At 35.1% G+C, this 27291-nt stretch overlaps 1 protein-coding gene and 1 long non-coding RNA gene across 4 annotated transcripts in view; one reads left to right on the top strand and one right to left on the bottom strand.

Moving 5' to 3' along the window:
* The window catches only part of LOC129744496 (fatty acyl-CoA reductase wat), a 122501-nt gene that overhangs the window by 41272 nt on the left and 53938 nt on the right, over positions 1–27291 (bottom strand). For both annotated transcript variants that reach the window (XM_055737033.1, XM_055737035.1), the window contains exons 3-6: positions 25979–26094; positions 24742–24864; positions 24299–24570; positions 14665–14774 (exon numbers count right to left, since the gene is read on the bottom strand). In XM_055737033.1, coding sequence (XP_055593008.1) covers positions 14665–14774; positions 24299–24570; positions 24742–24864; positions 25979–26094 — 621 coding nt within the window. The remainder of the gene's footprint in view (positions 1–14664; positions 14775–24298; positions 24571–24741; positions 24865–25978; positions 26095–27291) is intronic.
* On the top strand, positions 1285–2724 carry LOC129744498 (uncharacterized). Of its 2 annotated transcripts, none has more exons than XR_008736928.1 (4): positions 1285–1421; positions 1524–1759; positions 1821–2087; positions 2152–2724. It is a non-coding gene; the product is annotated as an uncharacterized LOC129744498 (long non-coding RNA). The 2 variants fall into 2 exon arrangements; XR_008736927.1 differs by having other exon boundaries at positions 1524–1765.

The following is a 27291-nucleotide window of genomic DNA, read 5'->3' as shown; positions in this document are numbered from 1 at the left end:
TTTAAAACCCATGTTTTTTTCTGTTTAGGAAATTTGAAAAAAAAAATCATCAATATGAACAAATGAAAAATTTTCAGAAAACGAAATAAAAAAAGATTATTTTAGATCTGACAACTAAAAGTGAATTGAGAAAATATTTTCGGATAATAGTATTACATCAAATCAACCTCTTAAAATTGTTGAAAACAAATTTGATGTTGAGATATTTTAATCTCCTTTTTTTTTCTTTTTATAAATAAATCAATGAAAGAAATTAGGTTCGGTTCGTGTACTTTTGAGAAAAATGAACAATCTAGAATTTTTCTTTACAAATCAAATTTTTACATACACGAGTGCCTTCAAAAACACTAATTTATGCAATCAAACATAAACAAAAGATTAATTTTTTTTTTAAATTTTATATATGACACTTTATTATGCTTGTCTAAGGTTTTACAATCAATCTAAAGTGAAAAGTATGAAAACCTTCAGAAATCATCAAACAGGATGAAAGATTTTCAACAAAGATGTTGGATTATGAAATCCAGGTGAATTATTTAGAATTTTGGCTTAAATGTAAGAAGCAAATCTTATTTTTCCCTAGCCCTAGATGTTTGTTCATAAAGTATTCAAACTAAATTAGCTCAAAATATAAATAACTAAATTTCAAGAAAGGCGGGAGACAATTTTTCTAGAATAAAACCCTTCAAATGCTCATAACTTCAGGTAATCCGGCTCAACTTCATGTAAAAGATTTATTTTTTAATGTAAATAAACCGATTTGAGCATTTATACACTCTACAATTAATAACAAAGCTCGTAGAATACTTTTTCTGGTCTTAGTACAATCAGTGGTGAGAAGTTTTATTAGATTTTACAAATGAAATAATAATAACTCTGTTCGTGACATTCCAACTCCTTTCTCTCAATTTGTATCACTTTGATGCCTTCCACAAAATTGTAGCCAGGGAAATTTCCTATTAAATCATATTATTGACATATGACGTTGGATTTGTGCTAAAGGAAAAATGAGCGTTTTTACAGTGATTAGTATGATTTTGTCTTTGAAAAACCATTAAAAAGGTTAAAAAATCTTCAAAAAAATAAAATGTTCTAGACCCCCCGGTGGATTATTTCAAATTTGGGCTCAACTGAAAGGGGAAAGTCCCAGCTTTCGAATGATGCAAAAATTAGCGATGCTAATTTTAGAAAAATAAAGTTTTCTCTCAGAGACACCGTGGGGTAGTTTTGATCTACTTAGGGCTTTTCATCAAAGTACCCACTGGATGGGTAACCATTTTTCGCCCGACATTTTGTATTTTAGGTTTCGGTGTTAATGTTTTCTACAAGCGAAAAAGAAAATTAATAAAATGTAGACCATAGCTAAATTTAAATGTATCCATTGCACTGCATCCCGGTTAATTCTTGCGAAGTAGTTTCCGGTAAGTTGTTAAATTACTTGTTGAACTATTACATATAATACCTAATGTACAACTGCGAAAAATTGATTTTTTTTTATTTTTCACTCCATTTGTTTTTGGCAGGGACAAAATTCTGGTGCTTCGGTTACCTACTCGTCTAATACCACCTACAGGTATGTCCCGGAACCAAAAGCCTTATGCCCCGGCGAACAAGTACTCAAACAGTCAACTGAAGCCACTTCCTCCAATACCGAAATCTACCAATTCCAGTACGAACGGGAAGAAATAGAAAAATCAAATGGTGATTTTGCGGAACGGGAACCAGACAATCGTGGAGCTATTGGATGCTGCCGCAAAAAGTAAAGGTTTGAAAAGTATTTTACAATTCCATTTGATACCTTTTTAAATATTTTTTTCTAGCAATGGTTTCATGAAATATGATGGAAAAGAAATCCTTATCTGATACAAGTTCTCCCCGGATTTGGTCCGCCAGGCGCTGCTGAATCAATTGAAAGTATCCCAGTTCACAGCATTGCTAATGTTGTTTAAATCGGTGGTAAGCGAATAAACGGAACACACGGTCCCGATGGACCCATTTAATTCTACAACATTGTATAACCAAGCAAAGGGCCTGAAATCCCCGGATTAAAATTTATTGTCGTTGTGCCCCCGGAAAGACCTATTAAGGTAAAATATTTAAATATGTGAAGAAAATGACAAAAATATAGTTAAAAAAATCATTTATTTACAGGACCGAAACATTCACACTAAGGAATTCCAAACAGTGGAACCACCAGAGTTGAAGGCAAAAGTGAAACGAGCAGCTGGTGCTAAACCAGTTGTTTGTAACGAAAACCGTTGCCAAGGTTGGTGCGATAAAAATGTTTATTCCTCCCGTTGTACCACCTACACGGGCCACCGCTGGTAATTCGCGTACGTCTGTATCTGGTTGTAGAGGAATCGGTTGTAGAGTTTAATCGGTAGTTTAAGGATAAAAAAGCTGTTATGTATTATTGATATGATGAACTCTTTCTAACATGGATCTTTGGAAAGCCGCGGATCGTAAAGTTATCTATTAACGTAACACGCAAAACCGATGAATAATTGAAAAAATCTTCTCAAAGATAAAATTGCTGATATTGCTTTTTTTTTAATATATTTTCGATATACTTAAAATAATGATAAGACCAAAATCGTATAAATTGATCGAAAGTTTACAAAATTAAAAATTATTATGACAATACCAAAAATTTGGTGAATAATGTAAAGTGTAAAATAATATCATGTTTTGAAATTTGTGAACTCAATTAATCGCATATCGTTTCATATGAATTGTTTGAAAGGCAACAGTAATGTTATATTGATTTGAAATCGTTTAGGAGAAAGAAATTTTATTGTATAAAAGTAAAAAAATATATCTATATTAAATAAATTTACCTTTGGACTGATAAAACTTTGTAAACATTTTTCATTACATGTTGAGAAGCATGAAAAAAGGTTGAAGATCACATTTAAATATTAATTTTCCAGCGATTTTCCCATTTTTCTGCTTTTTTCCGTAAAATAACGAAGTAAGTCATTTTCACCCACTGGTACCTTAAAGCACAACTACCTACTTTTAGGTTGTTGTGCTTTAACCTACTAGTAAGTTCCTGCACTGAAGTGGCGATTTACGTCAAAAGTACCTAGAGTAGGTTGTTTTTTCTGTCCGTGTAGATTTACAAATTGAATTTCGTATTACTGAAGATAAAATTCATATGCAAATCGAAGGTTCAGAAGTCAAATGAGATAAATCTTGTTGAAGATTCTGGTACAAATTTCACATTTTAGTTCATAATTAAAAGAAATTATCATCTGGAACTTAGGTTAAAAAATCGTTATCAGATTTGGAATTCAGATTTTGAACCGAGATTCAAAAGGCAGGATTCAGATCCAGAATTGAAATTAAAAACTCAGATTCAGATTCAGCTAGAAATTGAGTTTAATAATCAAGATAAAAATATCAATTTAAGAATTATATTATTTAAGGATTAAAATTGTAGGAGATCGCAGTTTTATAGTTTTAATTCTGGATTAAAAATTTAAATTTTATATCAAAACAAAGTCATATTGGAAAAAAATCAGTAGGAACCACAAATATAAAACAAAATTGTGATTCATTTTAAAGATTTCTTTCTTTGATTAGTATAGGGGAGATAAGGGCATAATGAGCACCCAGGGCATCATGAGCACTCCTTTTTTCTACATAAGTACGTATTTTCTTAAACATATTTTCATAAGAACTTGTTTCGTACTACCTATAGTATTAATTTTTCACCAAAAAAGAAATATCCTTTTCATATTTACAGAAATATTAAATACTAACCAGCTAGGTTCTCAAGTGACGAAAATATTATAATTTTTGAGCACCACCAAATAAGCTTTTATGACCTTTAAATCATCTTGATCTGAAATGTACGCACTACAACATGATCTACACATTGTTTCGCAATTTTCAACATCATAAAATTTTTGATTTTTCACTTTAATCAATTTTAAAACGCTTTTTTACTTTAATTTGTTCACTAGAGGCGAACAGAGCACTATGAATGAAGGCATAATGAGCATTTTCTGCCGGGGAATTTAGAAGCGCATTCAACTCGATGAAATCAACTGAATAATAGAGCTACATCTTGGCTTGTTTCGTCTGTAGATTTGGCCTATTGGTAAGGTGTCGGAGAGGTAATCAGTAAACTCGAGTTCGATTCCTGTTCGAGGGGATTTTTTTTTGCACATACCATTCATGATTGTTTTTTTTATTATTACATTTTACGGCTAATAGCATCAAAGCATCATCCGTCAAACAAAACACCAGAAACATAATGTATAAGCATGTGTTAATTCTTTGAATTCTACAAACAGACCTAGATTATTTTGTTATCGCTTTGTTTGATGAATCTACGCCTTACCGTTTAGTGCAATTATTATCATGAATGATAAATGAAAAAAAAAATCACCTCGACCAGGAATCAAACTCGAGCCTACTGATTACCTCTCCGACATCTTACCAATAGGCCAAATCGTCAGACGATTCTAGTCAAGCTGTAGCTCAATTACTCAGTTGACTTCATCGAGTCGAATTTGCTGCTAGAATCCTCGGCAGAAAACGCTCATTATGCCTTCATTAATGGTGCTCATACTGCCTCAGGGGGTTTCTCATCATGCCTCTACAGTGACTGGTTTTCAGCTTTCGGCAAAATTTTTTAAAATGCATTTTTAAACGTTTTTATCTACTTTTTCAAGTTTCATCCAATTAGGCAATAGACTATTTGAGTGTCTGAACATGAAACAATGATATAATTCACATATTACAGCTGTTCTCTATGGTTAAATAAACGTTTTCCTTAAGTTGGCCATTATGCCCCCATCTCCCCTAGATCTAGAGTTGTTTTTTTTTTGAATATTCACAGGATTCTTATTAGGGTGATTTGCCAATCGTTGCACAGCTAAGCACATGATTTTGGTGTTTATGCTGTATATGAGTCATTTCAACATAATTCACTCGATTTTTTTTGTCGATGCACACATACAGGATTGGTCAACAAGATCCAAAAGTTCAAGTGTTTGAAAAAAGTGACATAAAAATTTAAAAAATCATTTAAAACAGCTTGTCTGCGCCCAATAGTTGCACACGCAAATTTTGTGTCGTGCATAATGTTGTCCGATTTTTTCCAATAGTTGCACATTTCAAAAATCAGTCACCAAGAGGTCGAATAGGCTGATATTTGTTGAGGAAGCTTATTATGAGAACTTTTAGTTCAAATGCAATCTAATTTTTAGACGGCCCATTATGAAGGGGGGGAGGGGGGCGGGGCTTCTTCCATATAAACCGTCCAATGAAGTTTCCAATTCCAATTCGGCCAAAAAGAAAAAACACAAAGCCAACGGTTTGAGTGTCTGGAATAGCATTTATCACACGTGAAGTTTTCTCAGAAACTCAAATCCACCTCTTAATTTACCCGATGCCATTTGAGTGGAGTGTTATTTAACTTAATTTGTTCAGTGTTGAGCCTTTTTCTTTATATGTCATACCAACATAAAATTTTGTGTCTTTAAAATCCCACAGAATGAACTGAAAGGTATTTAATGCTTAATTTTTAAGTGGCTTTTAACAGGTGTAAAGATAAGAGAACGTGATCTGTTTTGCCCCTTTTCACCCCTATGAAGAAGATGCGATTTTATTAAACAAATGTTTTAGAACTTACTTGAATGTCGATCGATTTTTACATAATGAATCTCAATTTAAAACTTGAAAATGGACACAAGCACGCCCAAAGTTTCAGATCGTTTGACTGATTTATGCTCACGATATACAATTTTGTATAAGAATTTTTTTTTTCGAAAAGTTAATTGATTTAAATATTTTTTTCATATAAGTGGGTTTATTTGTAATTAATGTAACCTCTGTAGCATTTCATCAATTTCAGGAAACAATCACATCACATAGTAATTCTTCCCAAGAGTTTTCCGCCAGAAAAACGGTTTTGGATCAAATTAAGTTTCACAAAGCTATGACTGTTTAATTGTCTGGATGATAAGGGCCAAATAAAGCTTCACATAGATGTCTCCAGTGACGGCAACTCGACGGCAGATTCGAATTCCTGAGAAAATTGCACGTCCGATAAGTAATATTTCGGGTCTTCCAACCTTCGACTTCTAGTCTTGGGATTAAGGGTCGTAGTTTTCCTCCTGTACAATATTCTGACAATATTACTAACAATATCAAGGGGATCGTTGTTGACATGGAATAAAATTCTTTTAGATTTGTCGTCACGAAATTAGAGAAACAGTTTTTTTCAGAACAGCTTTTAGATTCTTTGCATAAAATGTTGAGTAAATGATCGGGATAAAGGATTTCAAAATAAATCTAATAAAAAAGTAGTCTCTCTAAGCCAATGCAGTTTAGTTGACTTTGATACTTTTCAGATAATGCAAATTGCCCGATTTTCATACATACATAAGCTTTTTCAACGAGTTTAATAATTTCAAAACTTCATTTTTAAGATTTGACGGTAGAAAAAATAAACTTATGGATTTATGAAGTGACTTTGAATTATTGGATTAATTATTAAAAATCAACATTGAGTGCAAAAGATGTGAAAATTCTGAGTAGAAAAAAATTAATTAAAGCACGGAATTTACTAAAATTACTAGTTAAACGTAAATATCCACTTATTCATAAAAAAACATGTCATATCAATAGAAAATTCGAGTTGTTTTAGTTGCATGTAGTCAATGAACGTGTTCAATTTTTTATGACAATTTGTACGCAAGAAGAACTTTTCGCATGTACTAGAAATTCAAATATGTTTGAAATTAATTTTGTTTCAAATTATTGATTTTGCCCATTCTTAAGATTAATTGTTTGCTAGCATGAGAAGAAGCAAAGTATTTCATGAAAAAAGTTATAATCATTTCGAAATAAAAAATCGTAATCCATTGAAAAGTATCGTAAAATTCCAGGATTTGCTTTCTAAAGCTTTCAATAATTTCATGTTTTTGCAAAAGTTTTAAATTATCACACTTATGGGCTATGCAAAGCAGTATAATGCGATTCTTATTTTAATCCGGTTAACCAGCTTTCAAATTAGCTGTAAAAACTCTAAAATTAAAAAATATTTACCTATTTTGAATTTTTTGTATGACTATGAATATCATTTCTGGGGTACAAGTTAGGTTTAGTTTTTGTTCACATGCAATGTATTGCAAGAAACAAGAAATATTTTTTAAAAATACAAAATTATACTTTTTGAACTTTCAGTACAACGCTGATGGTTTTTGAATGAAAATTAGGATTTTCCCGTACAAGCCTCCTTACTAATTCAAAACACGTTGTTATAATTCAGGACTTAATCAATCACTTCCAAAATTTTAATTGCTATTTTTAGCTGTAAAAACAACCAAACAAAGTTATTGGAGGTATATGAATTTATAAATTTGAAATTTCTAAACAAATTTTGCAGCGGAATTATGTACAACAATGGGGCAGGAGGAGATTGAGCGGACCAATTGTTGCACGATTCAACATATTTTCTGGTTAAGTATGGATTATATTTTTTTTTCAAAATCATGGTGTTAAAATTGTCCAACAAACGTTTCGTATAGAAAACTGATACGAAAAATGTTTTGTTCTAACGTTAAACCTTATTTGCCGTAGAAGGAATGTTAAGGTTTTTGTTAACAATAAGCACATAAACCGCACGAAAAAAACAAGAAAAATTAAAACTGTCATAAGATACACACTTACCAGCAGAAAATATAACAAAAGCCTCATTTCATCAGAAAACATTCCGAATCACATGATTCAGTATTATTTTTGAGGAAAAGTTGAAAAACAGCTGAAATATTGACAATTTAAGTCATGCTGTGCAACAATGGGTTAGGGGACAACGATTGGCAAATCACCCTATACAATATTTATATTGATAACTAGCTGACCCGGTGTGCATTGCTACACCTTGCAAAAATAAATGTTATTTGTAAAAATTTATTCATATTTAGATTTTTGTAAGCATTTTTTTTAAATCAAACCTCATCATGGTTTAGAACCAACAACTTTGAAATGAAAGCTGCAGCTGAAGTTCCAAATAGCAATTCAAAGATGGTATATATTATTTACTGAAGCTTCTCTAAATTTGTTTTTCAAGATCTGAAATTTATACTTTGTTTTTAAAGCTTCATAATGACTCACATAATGTCAATATTTATGGATTTTCCACATTTTTTCCAAAGTGAGAAGTTACGAACTTCCATAAAAACATTTGTCACATCTATTTTTGAGTTATGCCAAATATCTGTACGCAAAAAACCCTCTTTTGAAATATGGTCCCTTCTTTGAAAAGCTCTTTATCTTAAACTTACATGGGAGCTACGGGGAGCCGTCTTTTCCAATTTTTTCCCCCACTGCTTGAAGAAGGTTGGCTGATTTACCAGGCTCAAGTTTACATAAATTTCTAATTGAAAGAAAAAGATTCGCATATTGGAAGTTATTGCACACTGTACTTTATGGAAATAGAATTTTGAAAACCGATCAATAGCGTGAATCGGGACAGTTTTTTGAGTATATTCCTAAAATTCTGTATTATGAGCACTTCCAGCCCCTGATTAGCTTTAGATGATGTAATTTTTGAAGTTAAAAAATAAGCTATCGAAATTTAAAAAAAAAAACAATAAAAAGGATTTTTAATAAACATTTTCATACAGCTTTTTTCACCATCCCCGCCCTTCGAAGCAGTTTGAATATATATCCTTTTTGCGCCAAAATTATGTTAAAAAAATGTTTCGCCATATGCCAAACTCGTGGACATGAGACATTATAGCTTGAAGTTTTCCCAAACAACACTTATCATGGTATGAAAATTATCGATTTTATACAGTGCAAATTTCTTTTTTTTTTAAATAAATTTATTAAAGCAAAAAATATCAGTTGCATCACTAAATAATTTCTCCGCGTTTTTTATTTTCTTTTTGAAAGTCAAATATTGTAAAATGTTGGCAAAAACAAATTTCTAAGTTAACATTTGTCCCATATCTATATTGGGGCAAGGGTAAATGCAAAGCTTATTTTCAGATGCGTCAGAGTAATGGCTTCAAAATGGATTTAATACGTATATCTGTTTCTTTGTTTATCAAGATTCATTGATATTTCTGCAGTATTCCAGCAGTATAAATATTCATTTACAAAGACATTTAAGAATTTTAAATATCCGCTTCAGTTTCAACATTCAAAATACCCCTTCTGGTCTTTCCAACTTATTGAATCATTTTGAAGATGAGTTTCTTAGAAGTTCGACGTTTGCCCTTGCCCCACCGTGTAAGAAAATTTTGCTTCCAGTTGAATATCGGTGGTAAAGTCTCACATTTCGAAAAAGAAGCGGATCAAAAGTCTCTTTTATGCAGCCATGTAACACAAAAATACTTTTCATGTTTACTACGTACTTAAATTGGCATGTTAGCAAAAATATATTTTATTCCATAATTATTTAAAATTTCTCCCATTTTCATTTCTAAATTCGTTTCAGATGTAGATTTGGGCCGAAGTAACAATTTTTAGAATGAAACATAATTTTTTATTTTTTTTTGTAACAGAGAAAAGTTGAAAGTTTGAACATGCTCTTATGTTCCTTGAATGAAAATTATTTCGGGAAATGAATTCCCTCACTTTTGGTCTATAAAAATCAGTTTATTTCACTGATACCTTTCACTTATGAACACGTCAGTCATATCTTATCTAATTTAAAGAAAGGGTTCTTGATCAGTTCATGTGTCAGATCGATTTTTTTCCATCTTTTCCAGTTAAGTACATTTTTACATGTTCAACTAAATGTTTCCGATCTTCCTCTGTAGAAAACGTCTTATTCATATTTCTGATATCAACATGATTCAAAAATAACCTTGTAGGCAAAATGGGTTAAAAAATGTATGTAAATTCTTTACTTTCAGTATTTTTTTATTTATTGTTCACAAAGTATCATACCATTATTTCATTAGCATCAGAACTAAATTTACATTTTTTAGCCAACAAATGCTATATGGACAACAAATATGGAAGTATTTTTGCAAATCTTTCAATTGCTTTTGATTCGATTGATAAAATACCAATCCATGTCACATCTAGGGGTCATTTATTTCCACGTGCTGTGTACAATTAAGCAAGAAATGCACATCTAGGTTGCATATCGCCCCCACGTGCATAAGAAATATAGGTACTTGGTTGAGAAACAGGCGCCTAATTGTTCAATTTTTCTAGCGATCAACGAACAGCTTAGGTTACTATCCACTTACGACGACATTTGCTTGACCATAGAGACGAAAAACACACCCCTCAAAGAAAAGAAAATCTCTAAAATTGAATGCCATGACTGTTCAATTTCAGATTTTGTCAAAAAAAATTTATATGTTTTATTTGATCGGCAAAATGTCTATCTGGGTCACATCTAGGCGTCATTCATAACCATAAATGTGCTGTACAAATGAGCTAGGAATCAAGTAGAAAAAAAAATCACATCAAGGCTTCATATCGCCACCCCTTGCACTGAAAATAGGCTTGGTTGAGAAATACGCGCCAAAATATTCCCTCTGAACAGTATGCTATGCCATTGTTACTATCCTCTCACGACGTTGGCTCGCGACGCCTCGACCTTGGAGACGAAAAACAAACCGCCCAAAGGAAGAAAAAATCTCGAGAAAATGGATGTCATGACTTTAATTTGTTCCGAAAAACTACAAACTTTGTATGGAAGCCCCCACTCCCTTAAATCGGACGGAGTTTTGACTATTACAGAAACCATCCCCGGCCCCAAAAACCCTCAGATGCCAAGTTTCACGATGATCGGTTCAGTAGTTTCCGAGTCTATAGGTAACAGACAGACAGACAAACATTCATTTTTATATATATATAGATGAATTTCAATTGGTCAATGAATTTGTACTTGATTTTAAAGCAAAAATTAAGCTGTTAATTAATTTTATTGATTTGTTGTTCAACATTATTTATATTACAAATTATTTAGAAATAAAGTTCCAAACTAAAATTTTAAATTCTAACCGAGGTTGCAAGCGTAGAAAATGAATCTGATTTGAACTGCAAACATAATATCTTACTTTATTTTCTGAATATTATGTGGTTGAAAAGAATTAGCTTATTCGTTGCTGATTTAAGTACATATTTACGAAAAAAGCTCTTACATGGAACCTTGAAAATCCATTATTTATGTTTAAAATTTGTATAAAACTACATTCTATTTGGACTTCATTTCGAAAGTAAGGATTTAAAATAAATACCTAACTTCTTTTGTAAAAACTTCTATTGTAAAACAACTTTAAAATATTCTGTATGTATGAATTGCTCAAGCAAAAACTCTTTATTACATATTCAAAGTTTAAAGCGAAACGGAGTTCGCACGGAATCAGCTAGTTGAATATAATGCGTTCGTTATGTGTTCATAATATGCCAAGAATTAAAATGTGAGGAGATTATATTCAGTATTAAACTCAGATTGTTGATCTTACTTCTCCATTAAAGAATCTTGTCTGTGGTAAGTAATGAGCGTATTCAGAAGAAAATGCAACACTTTGTTAGCTTTTAAATGTAGGCTGGAAATTGATGAAATTTTCAGTGAAGCTTCCTACTAATATAATGTGTACGTGTGCAAAGTTCAGTGACTATCTCTCAAGGGGGTTTCGAGACAGCGTTTTTTGGGCACGATCGAGAAAAAATACAGGAAAGTCCCAGTGGGAGATCCAAAAATAGCTGGAAATCAAATATTCGACCAAAATTCATAAAGCAAATCGTTTTAGGAGTCCTAGAGGATCTAAAAATTAGCTTAAATTTGAATAAAAGTGAAGATGATTGATTCCATCAAGTTAAGGAAAGTGAAATATTTCATCAAGCGCAATCCAAAGGTTCAATGGGAAAAGTGATTTTAAAGGTACCTACATTTTTTTGATTGGTTTATCTAGCGAACTCATAAACTGGCCTGACTTCATTTCTAGAATGCTCGCCGGTAAAATAAACAAAATACGGTGATCAAATCATGCGCAGAATTTTTGTACCGCAAGTGAGAAGATATTTAAAAAAATTTAATGGATAGGAAAAGGAACTCTATGTCGGATAATTTGCTGGTTTCCAGCCAAAAACTTTTCGTTGACAAGAATCGTCTGTTTTTCCGTAGTTAAAAATGTAGAAAAATTTGATAAAAATAGTACTTGAGGAGGCTGACAATCTATGGAAGCTGCAACTCAGCCAATGTTTCGATTGACACGATGAATGGCTAAACATACAAAGAAGACTGCTTCCAAATGCCTGCATAGTACTTCAATAGATCTCACAAAATTGTTTTTTGGTTCTAGAATCGTACCTCTAAGCAAAAATTGTGGTGGAGTGATAGATAGTCAAATATATTGTTTTTGTGCCGAAAGGACAATCGGCTAAATTTGTCTTAACTGAGACCAAATTAGAAATTTTGAGTTTTTTAAAGGTTCAGGACATAGAAAACGTAACAAAAATAGCTTTGATTTGGAAAATGGGTGGCACATAGCATACATTATAAATAGCGCGCGTGGTGCCAAAAATAAACTTCTGTCTGAAAAACCACGTCACAAAATTTTGCACATGTGCACATTACTTTACTAAGCTGCTTGGCCGAAAATTTTATCAATTTCCATCCATGCATTAACAAGTTATTCACAAAACATTTATTTATTTATTTACATAGTATTCCGTCTATGTAAATAACTTGACGAACATAATTCCTAAAATTCACTCGGTCCATGGCAACCGTTCTCCAATTTCTCGGGCACCCCACGTTCGCCAGATCACGCTCCACTTGGTCTAACCACCTCGCTCGTTGCGCCCCCGCTCGGCTTGTTCCTACCGGATTCGTGGCGAACACCTGTTTTGCAGGACAGTCATCCGGCATTCTCGCAACATGTCCCGCCCAGCGTATCCGGCCAGCCTTCACCACCTTCTGGATACTGGGTTCGCCGTAGAGTCGCGCGAGCTCGTGGTTCATCCTTCGCCTCCACATTCCGTTCTCCTGTACGCCGCCAAAGATGGTTCTTAACACTCGTCGCTCGAATACTCCGAGTGTACGCAGGTCCTCCTCGAGCAATATCCATGTCTCGTGCCCGTAGAGAACAACCGGTCTAATAAGCGTCATATACAGGTTACACTTCGTGCGAGGGCTAAGTCTTCTCGACCGCAGTTGCTTGTGGAGTCCATAGTAGGCACGACTTCCGCTGATAATTCGCCTCCGGATCTCACGGCTGGTGTCATTGTCTGCGGTCACCAGTGAGCCGAGATAGACAAAGTCTTCGACTATCTCCAGCTCGTCGCCGTCGATCGTGACCTTGTTATTACTGGACAAGCGGGTTCGGTCGGTCTCGGATCCGCAGGCCAGCATGTACTTCGTCTTGGACGTATTAATCATCAACCCAATCCTTCCTGCATTCACAAAACAAAGTGTTACATTTTTTCGAATACACTCCTTAGTGCATAGCATAGTAAACAGATCAGATCAGATAATCTATTGGTTGAATTACTTCAAAATAAAATTTTGTATTCCAAAGCTTAAGAGCAACAACAAATTAATGGTCTCCTTTTTTTCTATGCTACAGAACAGAAATGCTTATACGGTCAAGCAACATTGCAACTTTTCCAGCCCCCATGCGGTTGCATAATTTTGAAATTCTAAAAACATACAAGACGTAAACTAGAACCGCTTTATTGTGAAACTGGTTTGACTTTTGATGCATGAGCTCGGCTCCATTGAGCGAGTTGGTGTGTAATTTAGATGTAGACAGCTAACTTTCTGATTCTAATGTAAATGTCCACAGAAGAGTAAAATTGAAAATTGCGGACCTAAGAGCTTTATCTATCTAATTGTTCAAATTAGAATTAGTGTTTTTTTTATTTTTTTTTTAATTTTATGGATTAATAAATTTACTCAACTGAATTGATTCGATTGTAATAAATGTTCAACTGTTGAAACTTGATAATACAGTTTTCCCACTGTTGCACCGTGAAAAATTCTCAAATGAAAAACTTAATGGGATTACTAGTCGTAAAGGACTCCTTTGTACTAGAAGCCTTTAATGCCTTTTCGCGATTTTTAACGACCAGCTGTCATAAGGCAGACTAGTTGTTCTGTTACTAGCAATCGACCATTTCCCAACTTTCGATCGTTAATTTTCTGCATGTCATGGACCGAACTGGGTGGACTTGACAAAATTGATGTAATACGAACGGGTTTTTTACGCCGCCCAGGCCAGATGCTAGTAGTTATTTAGTAGAAGCAGGGGTTAACGTTCTCAATCTATCGATTTGCCCTACGCCATCGAAGATATATGTAGATACTATAAGACTGACCGTTCTCCGAAAAGGCTTTGGGCCGGTGAGGGGGCTTGCTAGTAGTTGCCATTTGTAGGACAAACAGCTTAAGACGACGTCATTAGAAGCTTCGAGAACCTAAGTGCAGCGAATTTTTCCATTTCCATGCTAGATTCCGCTTAATTTAGTCACCTTTAAGACCCCGGCTGGTGCTGCACATGCATATCAAGGCAATGCACTTCTAGTTTTTTCAACTCAGAAAGAACTGGTTCAAGTTACATTGAAGAACCTTCTAGAAGGTTCCTTCCTGCTTATTTGAGAAAGAACGCACTTGAATCGCAATTTTATCCATACTTAATACAATACTTAAAAGTTTAATCTATTTGTTCTACTTACCGATACCCGGTCGGAACATGCCAATCGGCATGCCTCGGCTGTTTTGTCGTACGACGTCCTCAGCAATTGCCTTGGTGAAGGTGTAGGTATTTGGCCACTTATCCAGCAAGCTAGTTTTTAGGAGGACAATAAAAATATCAATTAGACCATGGGGAATAAAAATTTTCTACGATAAGCTTTGCCAGAAAAGGGTATAAGCTTGGCATTGATAAGATATGTAACTTTAAAATTTAATGTGCTTAATTAAAAAATATCACTTAAATACAACCAAAGAAATAAGACATATTTATTCACTCCTAGTCGTTACATTTGATTTTTTTTGCATAAATCTCAACAAATTGTTATTTCTATTTGAAATCAATTTCAATTTCAGTTCTACCGTCGAATTGTCGAGTTCATTCGAATCGCGCAGGGGACTTCGACAAGGTGATGGTCTATCCTGCATGATGTTCAACGTGGCGCTAGAAGGTGTTATTCGACGAGCGGTGGGCGAAATGCGGGGCACGATTTTCAACAGATCCAGTCAACTTATCTGCTTTGCCGATGACATTGATATAGTCGGCAGATCATCTGCGGCGGTGGAGGAGATCTACCGCAAACTGAAAGGCGAAGCAGGAAGGATTGGGTTGATGATTAATACGTCCAAGCCGAAGTACATGCTGGCCTGCGGATCCGAGACCGACCGAACCCGCTTGTCCAGTAATAACAAGGTCACGATCGACGGCGACGAGCTGGAGATAGTCGAAGACTTTGTCTATCTCGGCTCACTGGTGACCGCAGACAATGACACCAGCCGTGAGATCCGGAGGCGAATTATCAGCGGAAGTCGTGCTTACTATGCACTCCACAAGCAACTGCGGTCGAGAAAACTTAGCCCTCGCACAAAGTGTAACCTGTATATGACGCTCATTAGACCGGTTGTTCTCTACGGGCACGAGACATGGATATTGCTCGAGGAGGACCTGCGTACACTCGGAGTATTCCAGCGACGAGTGTTAAGAACCATCTTTGGCGGCGTACAGGAGAACGGAGTGTGGAGGCGAAGGATGAACCACGAGCTCGCGCGACTCTTCGGCGAACCCAGTATCCAGAAGGTGGTGAAAGCTGGCCGGATACGCTGGGCGGGACATGTTGCGAGAATGCCGGACGACTGTCCTGCAAAACAGGTGTTCGCTACGAATCCGGTAGGAACAAGACGAGCGGGGGCGCAACGAGCGAGGTGGTTAGACCAAGTGGAGCGTGATCTGGCGAACGTGGGGTGCCCGAGAAATTGGAGAACGGTTGCCATGGATCGAGTGAATTTTAGGAATTATGTTCGTCAAGTTATGTCGTGAGACGGAATACTATGTAAATAAAAAAAAATTATTAAGTTCTACCGGATAAGTTTTTCAATAACCGTTCGCCAACTGCAGAGTTGATTTTAAGTCCCGAATGCCATAAAGATGCGGAAAAACGACAGGTTTTTTGAAGATCGAGAAGTCCTAGAAAGTCGAATTTTGCCCAAAATTTTTTTCTCGAGATAACACCAGATCTCGACGTTTCGTGCATTTCTAAGTCATGTAGCAACAAGATCAAAATTTTGATTTTCCGAATTTCCTTTGATTCCCCTTTCGACGATTTTTGAAATTTTAAAGTTGATTTGCCAAAAAACAAATTCGGGAGAACATCAGATTTTGACGTTTTACGCGTTTTAAGTCATGTGGCATCAAAATCAAAATTTCGGTTTTTGAGGATAAAAAAACCAAGGGATTAAAATCAAGAGAGAATTCTTTGCATTTGGAAAGGTAATGATAAAAATTCCACAACTGCTTCACAAATTGCCACAATTTGAAACAATAAGCACATTTTCGCTCTCTCTGAGCACTGGTTTCTCTCATTCGAACTCAAACCTTCTAATTCTCTCCGATAAATTACCACAAATTCAATCATTGGCTGCACAGTTTGTGTGATCATTGACGAATTTTCTCCCTTCATTTCAGTTCCCCGAATAAACCGAAACTTTGACCTTTGAGCTATGAGGCAACCTGAATCATGTCTGATTAAGCTGAAATTTTGCAGTTTTTTGTGTAAATCTATAAAATGTACATGGTCGTTTTTCGAAACTCGACATGACCCATTCGGCTGCCACCCTTATAAACATACATCAGTTTTAGCTAGTTTGTCATGTCAGAGGTAAGTGAATGTTTTGCTTTTTTTGTTACTTGACTTCAACTGCTAGAAATTTCTACTTAGAGTCATTTTTTTTTTCAAAATTTCCATTCAAAATTTCATTCCACAATCTTTATTGGCTGAAAAAAAAAATGAATGTGAAAGTTTTGGGTCACCATTCTTTCGAAATAAATAAGGATAAAAATGCTTCCAAAATTATCACCTCTATGCAATGGATTAAAAAAAATTAAAAAGATATTTAATATTTTAAACTTTACACTTCTCAGAACCAGGATTTTTCTTTGGAAGCACTTTCAATCTCGAATATTTTTCTTGTGTGCATCGAAATTGAATTTATGCACCCACAAATCAGACTCTACTCCAATAATCAACTTTTTTGGCGGTGGTATTATCGGTATAAGATTCTATGCCGGACCGATAATAACAAGCTTTCTTATAACTGACATTGTCCTCCCAGCGCAATCGCATTGCATATGTCTGAAAGATAATATATATAAAACATATCTAATATCCTATCGTAAAACAAAGTGGGATGGAAACAATCAGCCAGAAAAGATATTATCGAATGATGTACCGGACGCTGTGTATGATTACAGTATGAACGTAAACCGGCATTAGAAAACAAATTTTGCTTCCAACCAACAGCCATGATTCTAGTCAGTTTCTAGTTTCTCATTCCTTTCCTATTCTAATCCCTTTCCCATCAAAGATGAAGGATGATGAAAAACACCGGCCAAACGGCAGACGGCCAGTGCAGTGCGTTTTTTTATTAAACATTAGCATAAACAGTAAATCAGCATTATATCTGTATTTCCGCTGCTTGTTGAAGTATATAAGCATTTGAAATGCATAGTTGTTTCATATTAGCATGTGATATTCTATTTAAAGGCTTTTAGTCAGTAAACAGTTTTTTGAATGCACAATAGCCATAAAATAGCGATTTCAATGCTTGAATAATGCAATGAAAAAAATATTTAAAATCGCATTTTGGATGCTGATTAAAAACAGCTACGCATATTTAATGCTAATTGACTGCAAGAAGCAGTGGAAATGCAGATATAATGCTGATTTATTGAAGATGCTTATTTCTGGTTTGTAGGTACCGTAAACCGTAGAGGGCTTTGTAAAACGAGTTGTTGGGCGAATTTTAATATGTGACTTTATTTTACCCAAAAGTTTTCATTATGATGTTAAACTTAAACAGTTTGCTGAATTCTACCTAGGTGTTCAGTTGGTTGTTCATTCATAATCGTATCATAATGTCTAGGTATAATCAAACAAAACAACTTATATACCAACGTACCTGATTTATACCCATTCCTTCATATTTATAGATGGCATGTTTTTCTTTGTGTACAGATGTTTGTTTTGAATACTTGAAGAGTGATTAATATTGTGCATATAAGAAAAATTGATCGTTCAAAAAAGTAGGAAAATATCATCATAAGTGGCTCATACAATCGGAATGTGAAGCGGTATAGTGAAATAGATGATTCATCGAACAGTGATCTTGCCAATCCTTCGGGCACACCAAACACTTTGTTGAATACACCGTCAACAAGTACTCATCCACTTCCAACACCATTTTCAACGCAAGATGCTCCAGATGTAACACCTTTGGATACGTCCTCAATACCTCTATTGAATTACGATGACGATGCCTTAGATACTGGTGAGGATGCAGAACCTTCAGAAGAAGATTATTATAGCCCTGACGGTGAATCAGATGGCATCGATAGAATAATTGAAGTTGAGTCAGACCTTTCAACGTTTCTTCGTCAATGGAGTTTAGAGTTCAAAATATCCCATTCCGCGCTGAAACCTCTTCTATCACGTTTATCGCAATATGATCGCATGCTACTTACGGATCCACGGCGTTTACTAGAAACCCCTCGAGAAACTGCCAAAATTATTGAAATACAAAGAGGTCAATATTGGCATAATGGATTTGCTAAGTGCTGAATATTATTGTAAAGAAACTTGAGATAACGATAACATATTTTTACAGAACAATGTCTTCGCGAAGCTTTTAACAGCTTAGAAATTCTCGTGAAATTTCTGTCAATTTCAATATTGATGGTCTGCCGCTATTTAAAAATGGTACAGATCAAGTTTGGCCTATTTTATTTAACGTGCATGAAGAACCGAATATTAAACCAATGATTATTGGGGTATTCCACGGTAAAATCAAACCGAAACGTGTTGAAGAATATTTGGAACCATTCGTTGATGAAGCCCTACCAATTTTAAATACAGGTATTATTAGCAATGGCCTCAAACTTAGTGTCAAAATAAAAGCTTTCATCTGTGATTCTCCAGCTAGAGCGTTTATAAAAGGTAATATACTATAATTATTTTCTGTTATATGTGAAAGTAACTGTCCATAATTTTTAAGGAACCGTGAACTTCAATGCTATTCATGGATGTTTAAAATACACCACCGTTGGAGAACGTCAAAAGGATTTATTTAAATGTAAACACTTATCCAATAAAGAGTGCACATAAGCGAACAGATGCCGGATTCCGTAGTAAAATCTACGATGGACATTATCAGACCTATAAGACTCGCGAGAAAGGAAAAATGAAAAAGGTGTATGTGGACACACCCCGTTTAAGATTGCCTTCTTGTGATTCTTTGCATTTACTCCTTATCTTGGTGTCACTAAAAAATGCTCACACTGTTTAAAGATGGACACAACCCAGGTAACCACCAAGCATTTAAAACAGCACGTAAGTAGATCTATATACGAATATACGGCAGACGGATTAAAGCTACAATGCATTAGATAAGAAATTATGTAGCCCTGAATGCTATTCAAATGCAGGTGACGTTGTGTTTAAATGGAACAAAAACATCATGTTCCATCAGGTCTTCTCTTATAGCTCAACGGATAAAGGATGTCGCTAGGATCCAGGTTCGAATCCCGTTCCAGGAGGAGGAACATCAACTCCAAAAGTTTTCACCACACAAGGGTGTGGTATGCAATGGTAAAAGGTCGAGTGAACAAAGAGAGGGTGATATGCAGCAAAGAAAGAGAGGAGTGGGTCGGTAAAGAAGAACACGAGATAAAAATATCTGTGAGTGGTTATCACAGGATATTTTTTTTTGTTTAAAAGAAACGGCGAAGCATTAAATTAAATCAGCATTTCAAATGCTTTTTAACCCTCATCCGCATTAGAGTGTCATTTTGACACTATTACAAGTTTGAATGCTTGTAACTTTTTTTCAGAAGCTTCAAAAAAGAAAAATTTCTTTGGAGACCCTAAATGAATTCAAAAGTTCTTTAATATTGTATCTTTACTTTATTTATGGGCGAAGCCTGGACAAAAAAACTCCCTTTTCCGACTTTGAGTGTCATTTTGACACTCCAAAAGTAAAATCTATTTAATTCGTTTGAATTGATTTGAACTTCATACAAAACTTATATCAATAGAAACCTTGTAATGTCAGTAAAATATGTTTAGACCATTATATATAGCTAAAGCTTATAGTTTTCTTGTTATTCAGCATGAAAGAAAAAAAAATCTGAAAAAACATGCCTCAGGAAAAGTGCTGTAGTTCATATAATACATGTCCAAAAAAATATTTGTCTTATGCTTATGAAAGCTGAAGTTAATGTCTACATCATGAAGCTAAGAAATATTTTTTTTAAATTTTTTTTAATGAAATGGTCACAAAAAGTTCAAAAAAGTGGTCTGAAAAACCTACTTTTCATTCGATTGCTTGTAAATACTGTTTGAGCGATGGTAGAGTTTTTGAAAAAATATGATTTCAAAATCTATTAAAATTCTAACATTTTGCTGTCTTTAGATTTTCCATGCAACAAAAATTGAATTTACTGGAATTTTTCAAAGTTCACTACTTTGCGCGATTTTTTTACAAATTGAAATTTCATCTGTTTTTGTGGTCCACCGTCAGGTTGTACCCGGATTATCAGTGCTTTTACTTTGTTTGGACCAATCAAAAGTATATTCAATGGAAAGCACACTTAATCTACATTCTAGTGAGGTGCTACAATTCACGCTGTGAGATTTCACAAAAATATGAAAGTTATAAACGTAAAATCATTCCTGAATTTCTAGAACCTCAAGCAGCACGTCCAGGAAAACGTGTTTGTTTGCTCTCCGAGTAGGTACGGTGGGTGGTGATTTGGTCAGAGAGCGAAGCCGACAGACGACGACACGCATCAATATTTCGGCTCTCGGCTTCACTCTCTGCCCAAATCACCACCCACCGTACCTACTCGGAGAGCAAACAAACACGTTTTGCTGGTCGTGCTGCTTGTGGTTCTAGAAATTCAGGAATGATTTTACGTTTATAATTTTCATATATTTGTGAAATCTCACAGTGTGAATTGTTGCACTCTACTAGAATGTAGATTAATTTTGCTTTCCAATGAATATACTCTTGATTGGTCCAAACAAAGTAAAAGCAATGAAAATCCGGGTACAACCTGACGGTGGACCACAAAAACAGATGAAATTTCAATTTGTAAAAAAATCGCGCAAAGTAGTGAACTTTGAAAAATTCCAGTAAATTCAATTTTTGTTGCATGGAAAATCTAAAGACAGCAAAATGTTAGAATTTTAATAGATTTGAAGTCATATTTTTTTCAAAAACTCTACCATCGCTCAAACAGTATTTACGAGCAATCGAATGAAAAGTAGGTTTTTCAGACCACTTTTTTGAACTTTTTGCGACCATTTCATTAAAAAAAACTAAAAAAAATATTTCTTAGCTTCATGATGTAGACATTAACATCAGTTTTCATATGCATAAGACAAATATTTTTTTGGACATGTATCATATGAACTACAGCAATTTTCCTGAGGCATGTTTTTTCGGATTTTTTTTTCTTTCGTGCTGAATAACGAGGAAACTATAAGCTTTAGCTATATATAATGTTCAAAACATATTTTACTAACATTACAAGGTTTCTATTGATATACGTTGCGTTGTAATCGGTTAGATATAAAAAGAGTTATGACGATTTTAGCTTGGAGTGTCAAATTGACACTCCTAGTGCTGATTAGGGTAATGAAATCTAATGCGGATGAGGGTTAAATCCCAAGTTGGGAACATTTGTAGGGTTTAGCACTAAAGTAGCCGTATATTTTGCCAAAACCTGCATTTGAGTAGCATTTAGGGCTACATAAATGCTTATCTAATGCTTAGTAGCTTGAATCCATCTGCCGTATATGCGTATATAGTGCTACTTACTTGCTGTTTTAAATGCTTGGTGGTTACCTGGGTGTTGTCGCAGAAAGATTATGGCAATAAACCTTCGTTTGCTAACCAACTCAGATGGAGCGCTGGGTAAGATATCGGACAGGCAAGCCGAGATGAGATTGTTGCAGTGAGTTTGATTCTCACTATTTTTTTAGATGAATTATCCAACAGGATGAAAATCCCATAACATGTTTTTCGTGTTTCGCTTGTATGTCATGAATAGTATGGTATGTATGTATGGTCATGCACCATTTTGCTTGGGAGTTTAATTTTTTATGCCAGTAGTGCTTCTCCAATCATATCATATTTGGTACAGTACACTTTTTAGCACATAAAGTTTTGCTAAATAGGCATCAGATTTTTGCAACTTCTTCTATGGGTGCACAGTGAGCGAAATGAAAATAGCACCACTATGTGTTTTGCTTGTTAAAATATGAATGATTGAAAATTACGAAAACTTTCTTCCACAGTTTGTTCTGAATTGCTTAACAAATATATCAAGCATAAGTTTACTTTTTTTGGACGTAGCAATTGGCGTTGAGGACCAAAAATGTGAAAAAGGGGTGCGAAATAAGAATAGCACCACTTGAGTTTTTCAATAAAAACATGATTATTTTTTTAAAATTTACTGTGTATAAGTGAATAAAAATGCTTGTACGAATTAATTGAATAGATAACTGCATTTTAAGGAAATTGCTTGAATTTCAATAGTTTTCAAAGTTTTTAAAATGGGGTTTTAATAGATGCTCCTCTAGCGTTAAGGAATTTGATATTTGAGCTATAAAACTTTATCAAACTGCTTGATTTATTCATTAACATTCATAAGCATGATGCAAAATGATGAAACATAGATTTGAGGCTGAGTTTGAATCCAAATAGCAATTCAAAAATACTATTGTTTTTTAATAGTCAAACACTATTTCTCTAGTTTTAAGTCTAAGATGGCAGCACTCTCTTGCCATTTATCCAAACTCACGCCCATTTTCGAATATTCGGGATTAATTAGGGAGTGCTGGATGATTTTGGTCAAAAAATAAATACATGTACCGTGTGAACGCTTTGGAAATTCACTAAATCCAAAAAAAAAAAAAATAATTGCATCAAGGTCACTAAAAGTTGATTTGTTGGACCGATTATCAGAATAAAGTTATACTTTGCGATGGAGCTTGATGGACCAGGCGGCTAGCAGTATTATTGGATTTGCAATTGAATTGAAAGTTGAGATGAGCAGGAATTTTGGCGGTTGGACATTCTGTGTTGGTGATTCTTTTGCAAATCCAGAAAGCTTTCTGCAGCGTGAACTTCCACAGAACTGTGATGAGAAAATACCTCAAAATGATGAATATGGGCCTAAATAAACCTGGAAAATCAATATTGAGACTAAATTTGGTTTTAACTGCAAGACAGTGCTGCCATCTACGACTTAAAACTGGAAAAAGTGTGGTTTACTATACAAAATCAAAGTTTTTAATTTCCAACCAATTTTTTTCTGATTCAAAATTAATCCCGAATGTTTGTTTCATCATTTCACGTCATTTTAATGAAGAAAGTAAGTAGTTTGGTAAAGAATTACAGCTCAAATATAAAATTTCTTAACGCTAGAGGAGCATCTATTAAAACCTCCTTTTAAAACCTTTGAAAGCCTTTGGAATTCTGGAAAACTCCTTAAAATGCAGTTATCTATTCAAATAATTCGTAGAAGCATTATTATTCACTTTTACACAGTCAATTTTGAAAAATAATCTTGTTTTTGTTGAAAAACTCAAGTGGTGCTATTTTTATTTCACACCCCTTTTTTCCTATTTTTGGTACTCAACGCCAATTGCTACGTCCAAAAAAAAGTAAATATATGCTTGATTTATCCGTTAAGTAATTTAGAACAAACTGTGGAAGAAAATTTTTGTAATTTTCAATTATTCATATTTTAATAAGCAAAACACATAGTGCTGCTCTTCTTATTTCGTTCACTGTATGGTGTCAAATTTTCATAAAAATTTGAGCATATCGATGAATGACCCCTTAGAGTTAACCAAACTTTCTGAAATTTGACATGATGCCTTCAAGCAGGGCAGGAACGATTTCAGCATTCATAGCATTTCAAAATCTTGATGATTAAAGAATCTATGAAGATTAATCCAACAGGAAGGAACCTCCATTTTAGTTTTTAACTGAATTTCTATTTCCTACACAATCCTAGTAAAAGCTGGACATCGCTAAAAGTCGAAACTCACTTACATTGGCGTAATCTCCTCCATCATGGTGTCGCTGACGCAGTCGGTCAGTGAGATCATCTTGTTCGAATCGATCGGCGCCTCGTAGAAGCGCTCCTCGACGACCTTCTGGGGGCACTGGGTGTAGGCCGTCGATACGTAGATGATCGATTTGAGCTGCTTCATTTCGTAGCACAGGTCCAGTATGTCCCGGCAGGCTTTCACGTTGATCTGCATGGCCGTCTTCATCTTCTCGTCGAATCGGACCGTGGCGGCCAGGTGGAATACGATGTTCACCTGTGTAGAATTGTTTGCGAGATAAGAGAACAACAACACACAGGCACAGACAAAGCAGACGACAAAGAAGGAGGAACTACGTGGAGAACGATTTTACGGGGTTTATTTTGCTGAGGGGAAAAATCAAACATGTTTCTGGAACCGAGAGTAAGCTGGAGGAAGGGAACTTACGTTTTCGACAAGCATTTCCCGATCCGAGGAGCTGATACCAAGGCTGGGTAGCATACAGTCTCCGGAGATGGCTCTGATTTTGTGATCATACTTGGGGCAGGCCTGTTTCATTTTGTTAAACATCTGAGAAAGAAAGATTAGGGAAAATATGTTTAAAGTTTAAGTAAAACTAAGGGAGTATTCTGTATTAAGACTCAGAGAGTGAGAGAGTAAGGGAGTAAGAGAGTAATGGCGTATGAGAGTAAGAAAGTGAGAGAGTAAGAGAGTAAGAGAGTAAGAGATTAAGAGAGTAAGAGAGTAAGAGAGTAAGAGAGTAAGAGAGTATGAGAGTAAGAGAGTAAGAGAGTAAGAGAGTAAGAGAGTAAGAGAGTAAGAGAGAAGGAGAGTAGGAGAGTAGGATAGTAAGAGAGTATGAGAGTGAGAGAGTAAGAGAGTAAGATAGTAAGAGAGTAAGAGAGTAAGAGAGTAAGAGAGTAAGAGAGTAAGAGAGTAAGAGAGTAAGAGAGTAAGAGAGTAAGAGAGTAAGAGAGTGAGAGAGTAAGAGAGTAAGAGAGTAAGAGAGTAAGAGAGTAAGAGAGTAAGAAAGTAAGAGAGCAAGAGAGTAAGAGAGTAAGATAGTAAGAGAGTAAGAGAATAAGAGAGTAAGAGAGTGAAAGAGTAAGAGTGAGAGAGTAGTAGTGAGAGAGTAAGAGAGTAAGAGAGTAAAAGATTAAGAGAGTAAGAGAGTAAGGGAGTTAAGAAAGTGAGAGAGTAAGAGAGTAAGAGAGTAAGAGAGTAAGAGAGTAAGAGAGTAAGAGAGTAAGAGAGTAAGAGAGTAAGAGAGTAAGAGAGTAAGAGAGTAAGAGAGTAAGAGAGTAAGAGAGTAAGAGAGTAAGAGAGTAAGAGAGTAAGAGAGTAAGAGAGTAAGAGAGTAAGAGAGTAAGAGAGTAAGAGTAAGAGAGTAACAGAGTAAGAGAGTAGGAGAGTAAGGGATTATGAGAATAATAGAGTAAGAGAGTAAGAGAGTAATAAAATAAGAGAGTAAGAGATTACGAGAGTAAGAACGATTTAAGGTAAGAGAGAAAGGGAGTCAAAAAGTAGCAGCATTAAACAGGAGAGGTTGAGATCTGTTGGACTGAAACAGAATATTTAAAAAAAAAATATAGGAAGCGATAGACCTATCCTTCAAAATGATCGGTACAATTAGATTAGGAAGCAATAACATAATATTAGCATTATATTTAATAACAATACTCACAGCATCTTCGAAAATCTCCTCCACCCGCGAGAATATATCTTTCCCTCGTTTACTTCGGATGAGCAGGAAGATGTTTTCCAGTCCCGGGCAGCTGGTCAGCAATTTGTAGATGAGTGCTGCGGAGGATGATGAATAGACAGAGAAAAAGAGAAAAAAGATTCTTAAGTTTAAAGCCCCAAGCTCGAATGTTGTCGATAATTCTGCAAGTCAACAGTGGATTCAATATTTTGAGCACATCCGCATCGAGGCCCAGTCAGAAAGTGACATTTATTGTCAACCATCCATCGTGTCTCGTTCTTTCGGCGGCCATCCGATTTATGTGACACACCCTTGGCCAATAGTCGAGCTCCACGAGTAGTGACAGAGCTTTGGGACGGGTTGCTGGAAATCTGACGATCATCACCGGTTGCAGATCATTGAAAATTTGTATTGTCACTAAGCTGTCGCCGTCGTTTGAGGAAGAAGAAGATGAACGGGGCTGAAGAATGCCCTTGGCGATATGACATGAAAAATTGTAACTCTTTTGAAGCCGTTTTGTGGAGTCGTACTACCTGCTATACCACACAAAACAAAACAAAATAGTATGGCGGCACAGCAGAGGTGGTCCGTTTTCACACGATTTGCCATTTTCGGAGATAGCATAATTTGACGGCAGGTGTGTCACATACAATCAGGAAGTTTTCAGTTGGATAGCGGTTTTTTTTATTCTTTGTCAAACATTTACTCCTTTTTTGTCAAATGTAATTTTTAGAAATCTGAATCGCAAAATTTTTTAAGTGAGTTGGCACGTTCGCGGAAATCAATGTAAAAATTTTTAGCCTTTGTTTCGCGAGATAATGTTTCAAGCTTAATTTTTTTAACGTTCAATGACAGGTTTTCAGCTTGTTATCGAGATCCCTTTCGATGATAGTTCAACAGAAAAGGAGAATAAAACCCATCTTATCTCAGGGAGGTGTGTCTCGCTGTAAGTCATAAAATTCAAAATTCAATCACACACATTTAACGGTTGTGAAAAGTTTCGGAGCTTTAAGCTTAATCTAAGCGGTATCATCGATCTTATGATGAGTGGTGTAGGTATATGCTAATTTCATTCAAGTCGGTGAGATAGGAGCGAAAGTGATTGATTTACGATATTGCGACTGACTAGAGCTGGATAGACCGAATCGCCATCGGATGAATGAAACACATCGTGCGGATTTTGTTTGGTAGAACATAGCTACTGCCATGAATGAAGGAGGGGTTTCTTCAAATTGGCAGTACTCAAATAGTTTTCGATAACTAACCTGTTCTTCTTCGAGAAAGTAGATTCAAAT

The sequence above is a fragment of the Uranotaenia lowii genome, chromosome 2 (assembly GCF_029784155.1).
Source record: "Uranotaenia lowii strain MFRU-FL chromosome 2, ASM2978415v1, whole genome shotgun sequence".
Classification (NCBI taxonomy): Eukaryota; Metazoa; Arthropoda; class Insecta; order Diptera; family Culicidae; genus Uranotaenia; species Uranotaenia lowii.
The sequence above is the reverse complement of the archived record's forward strand: the minus strand, read 5'-3'. Positions and strand labels throughout refer to the sequence as shown.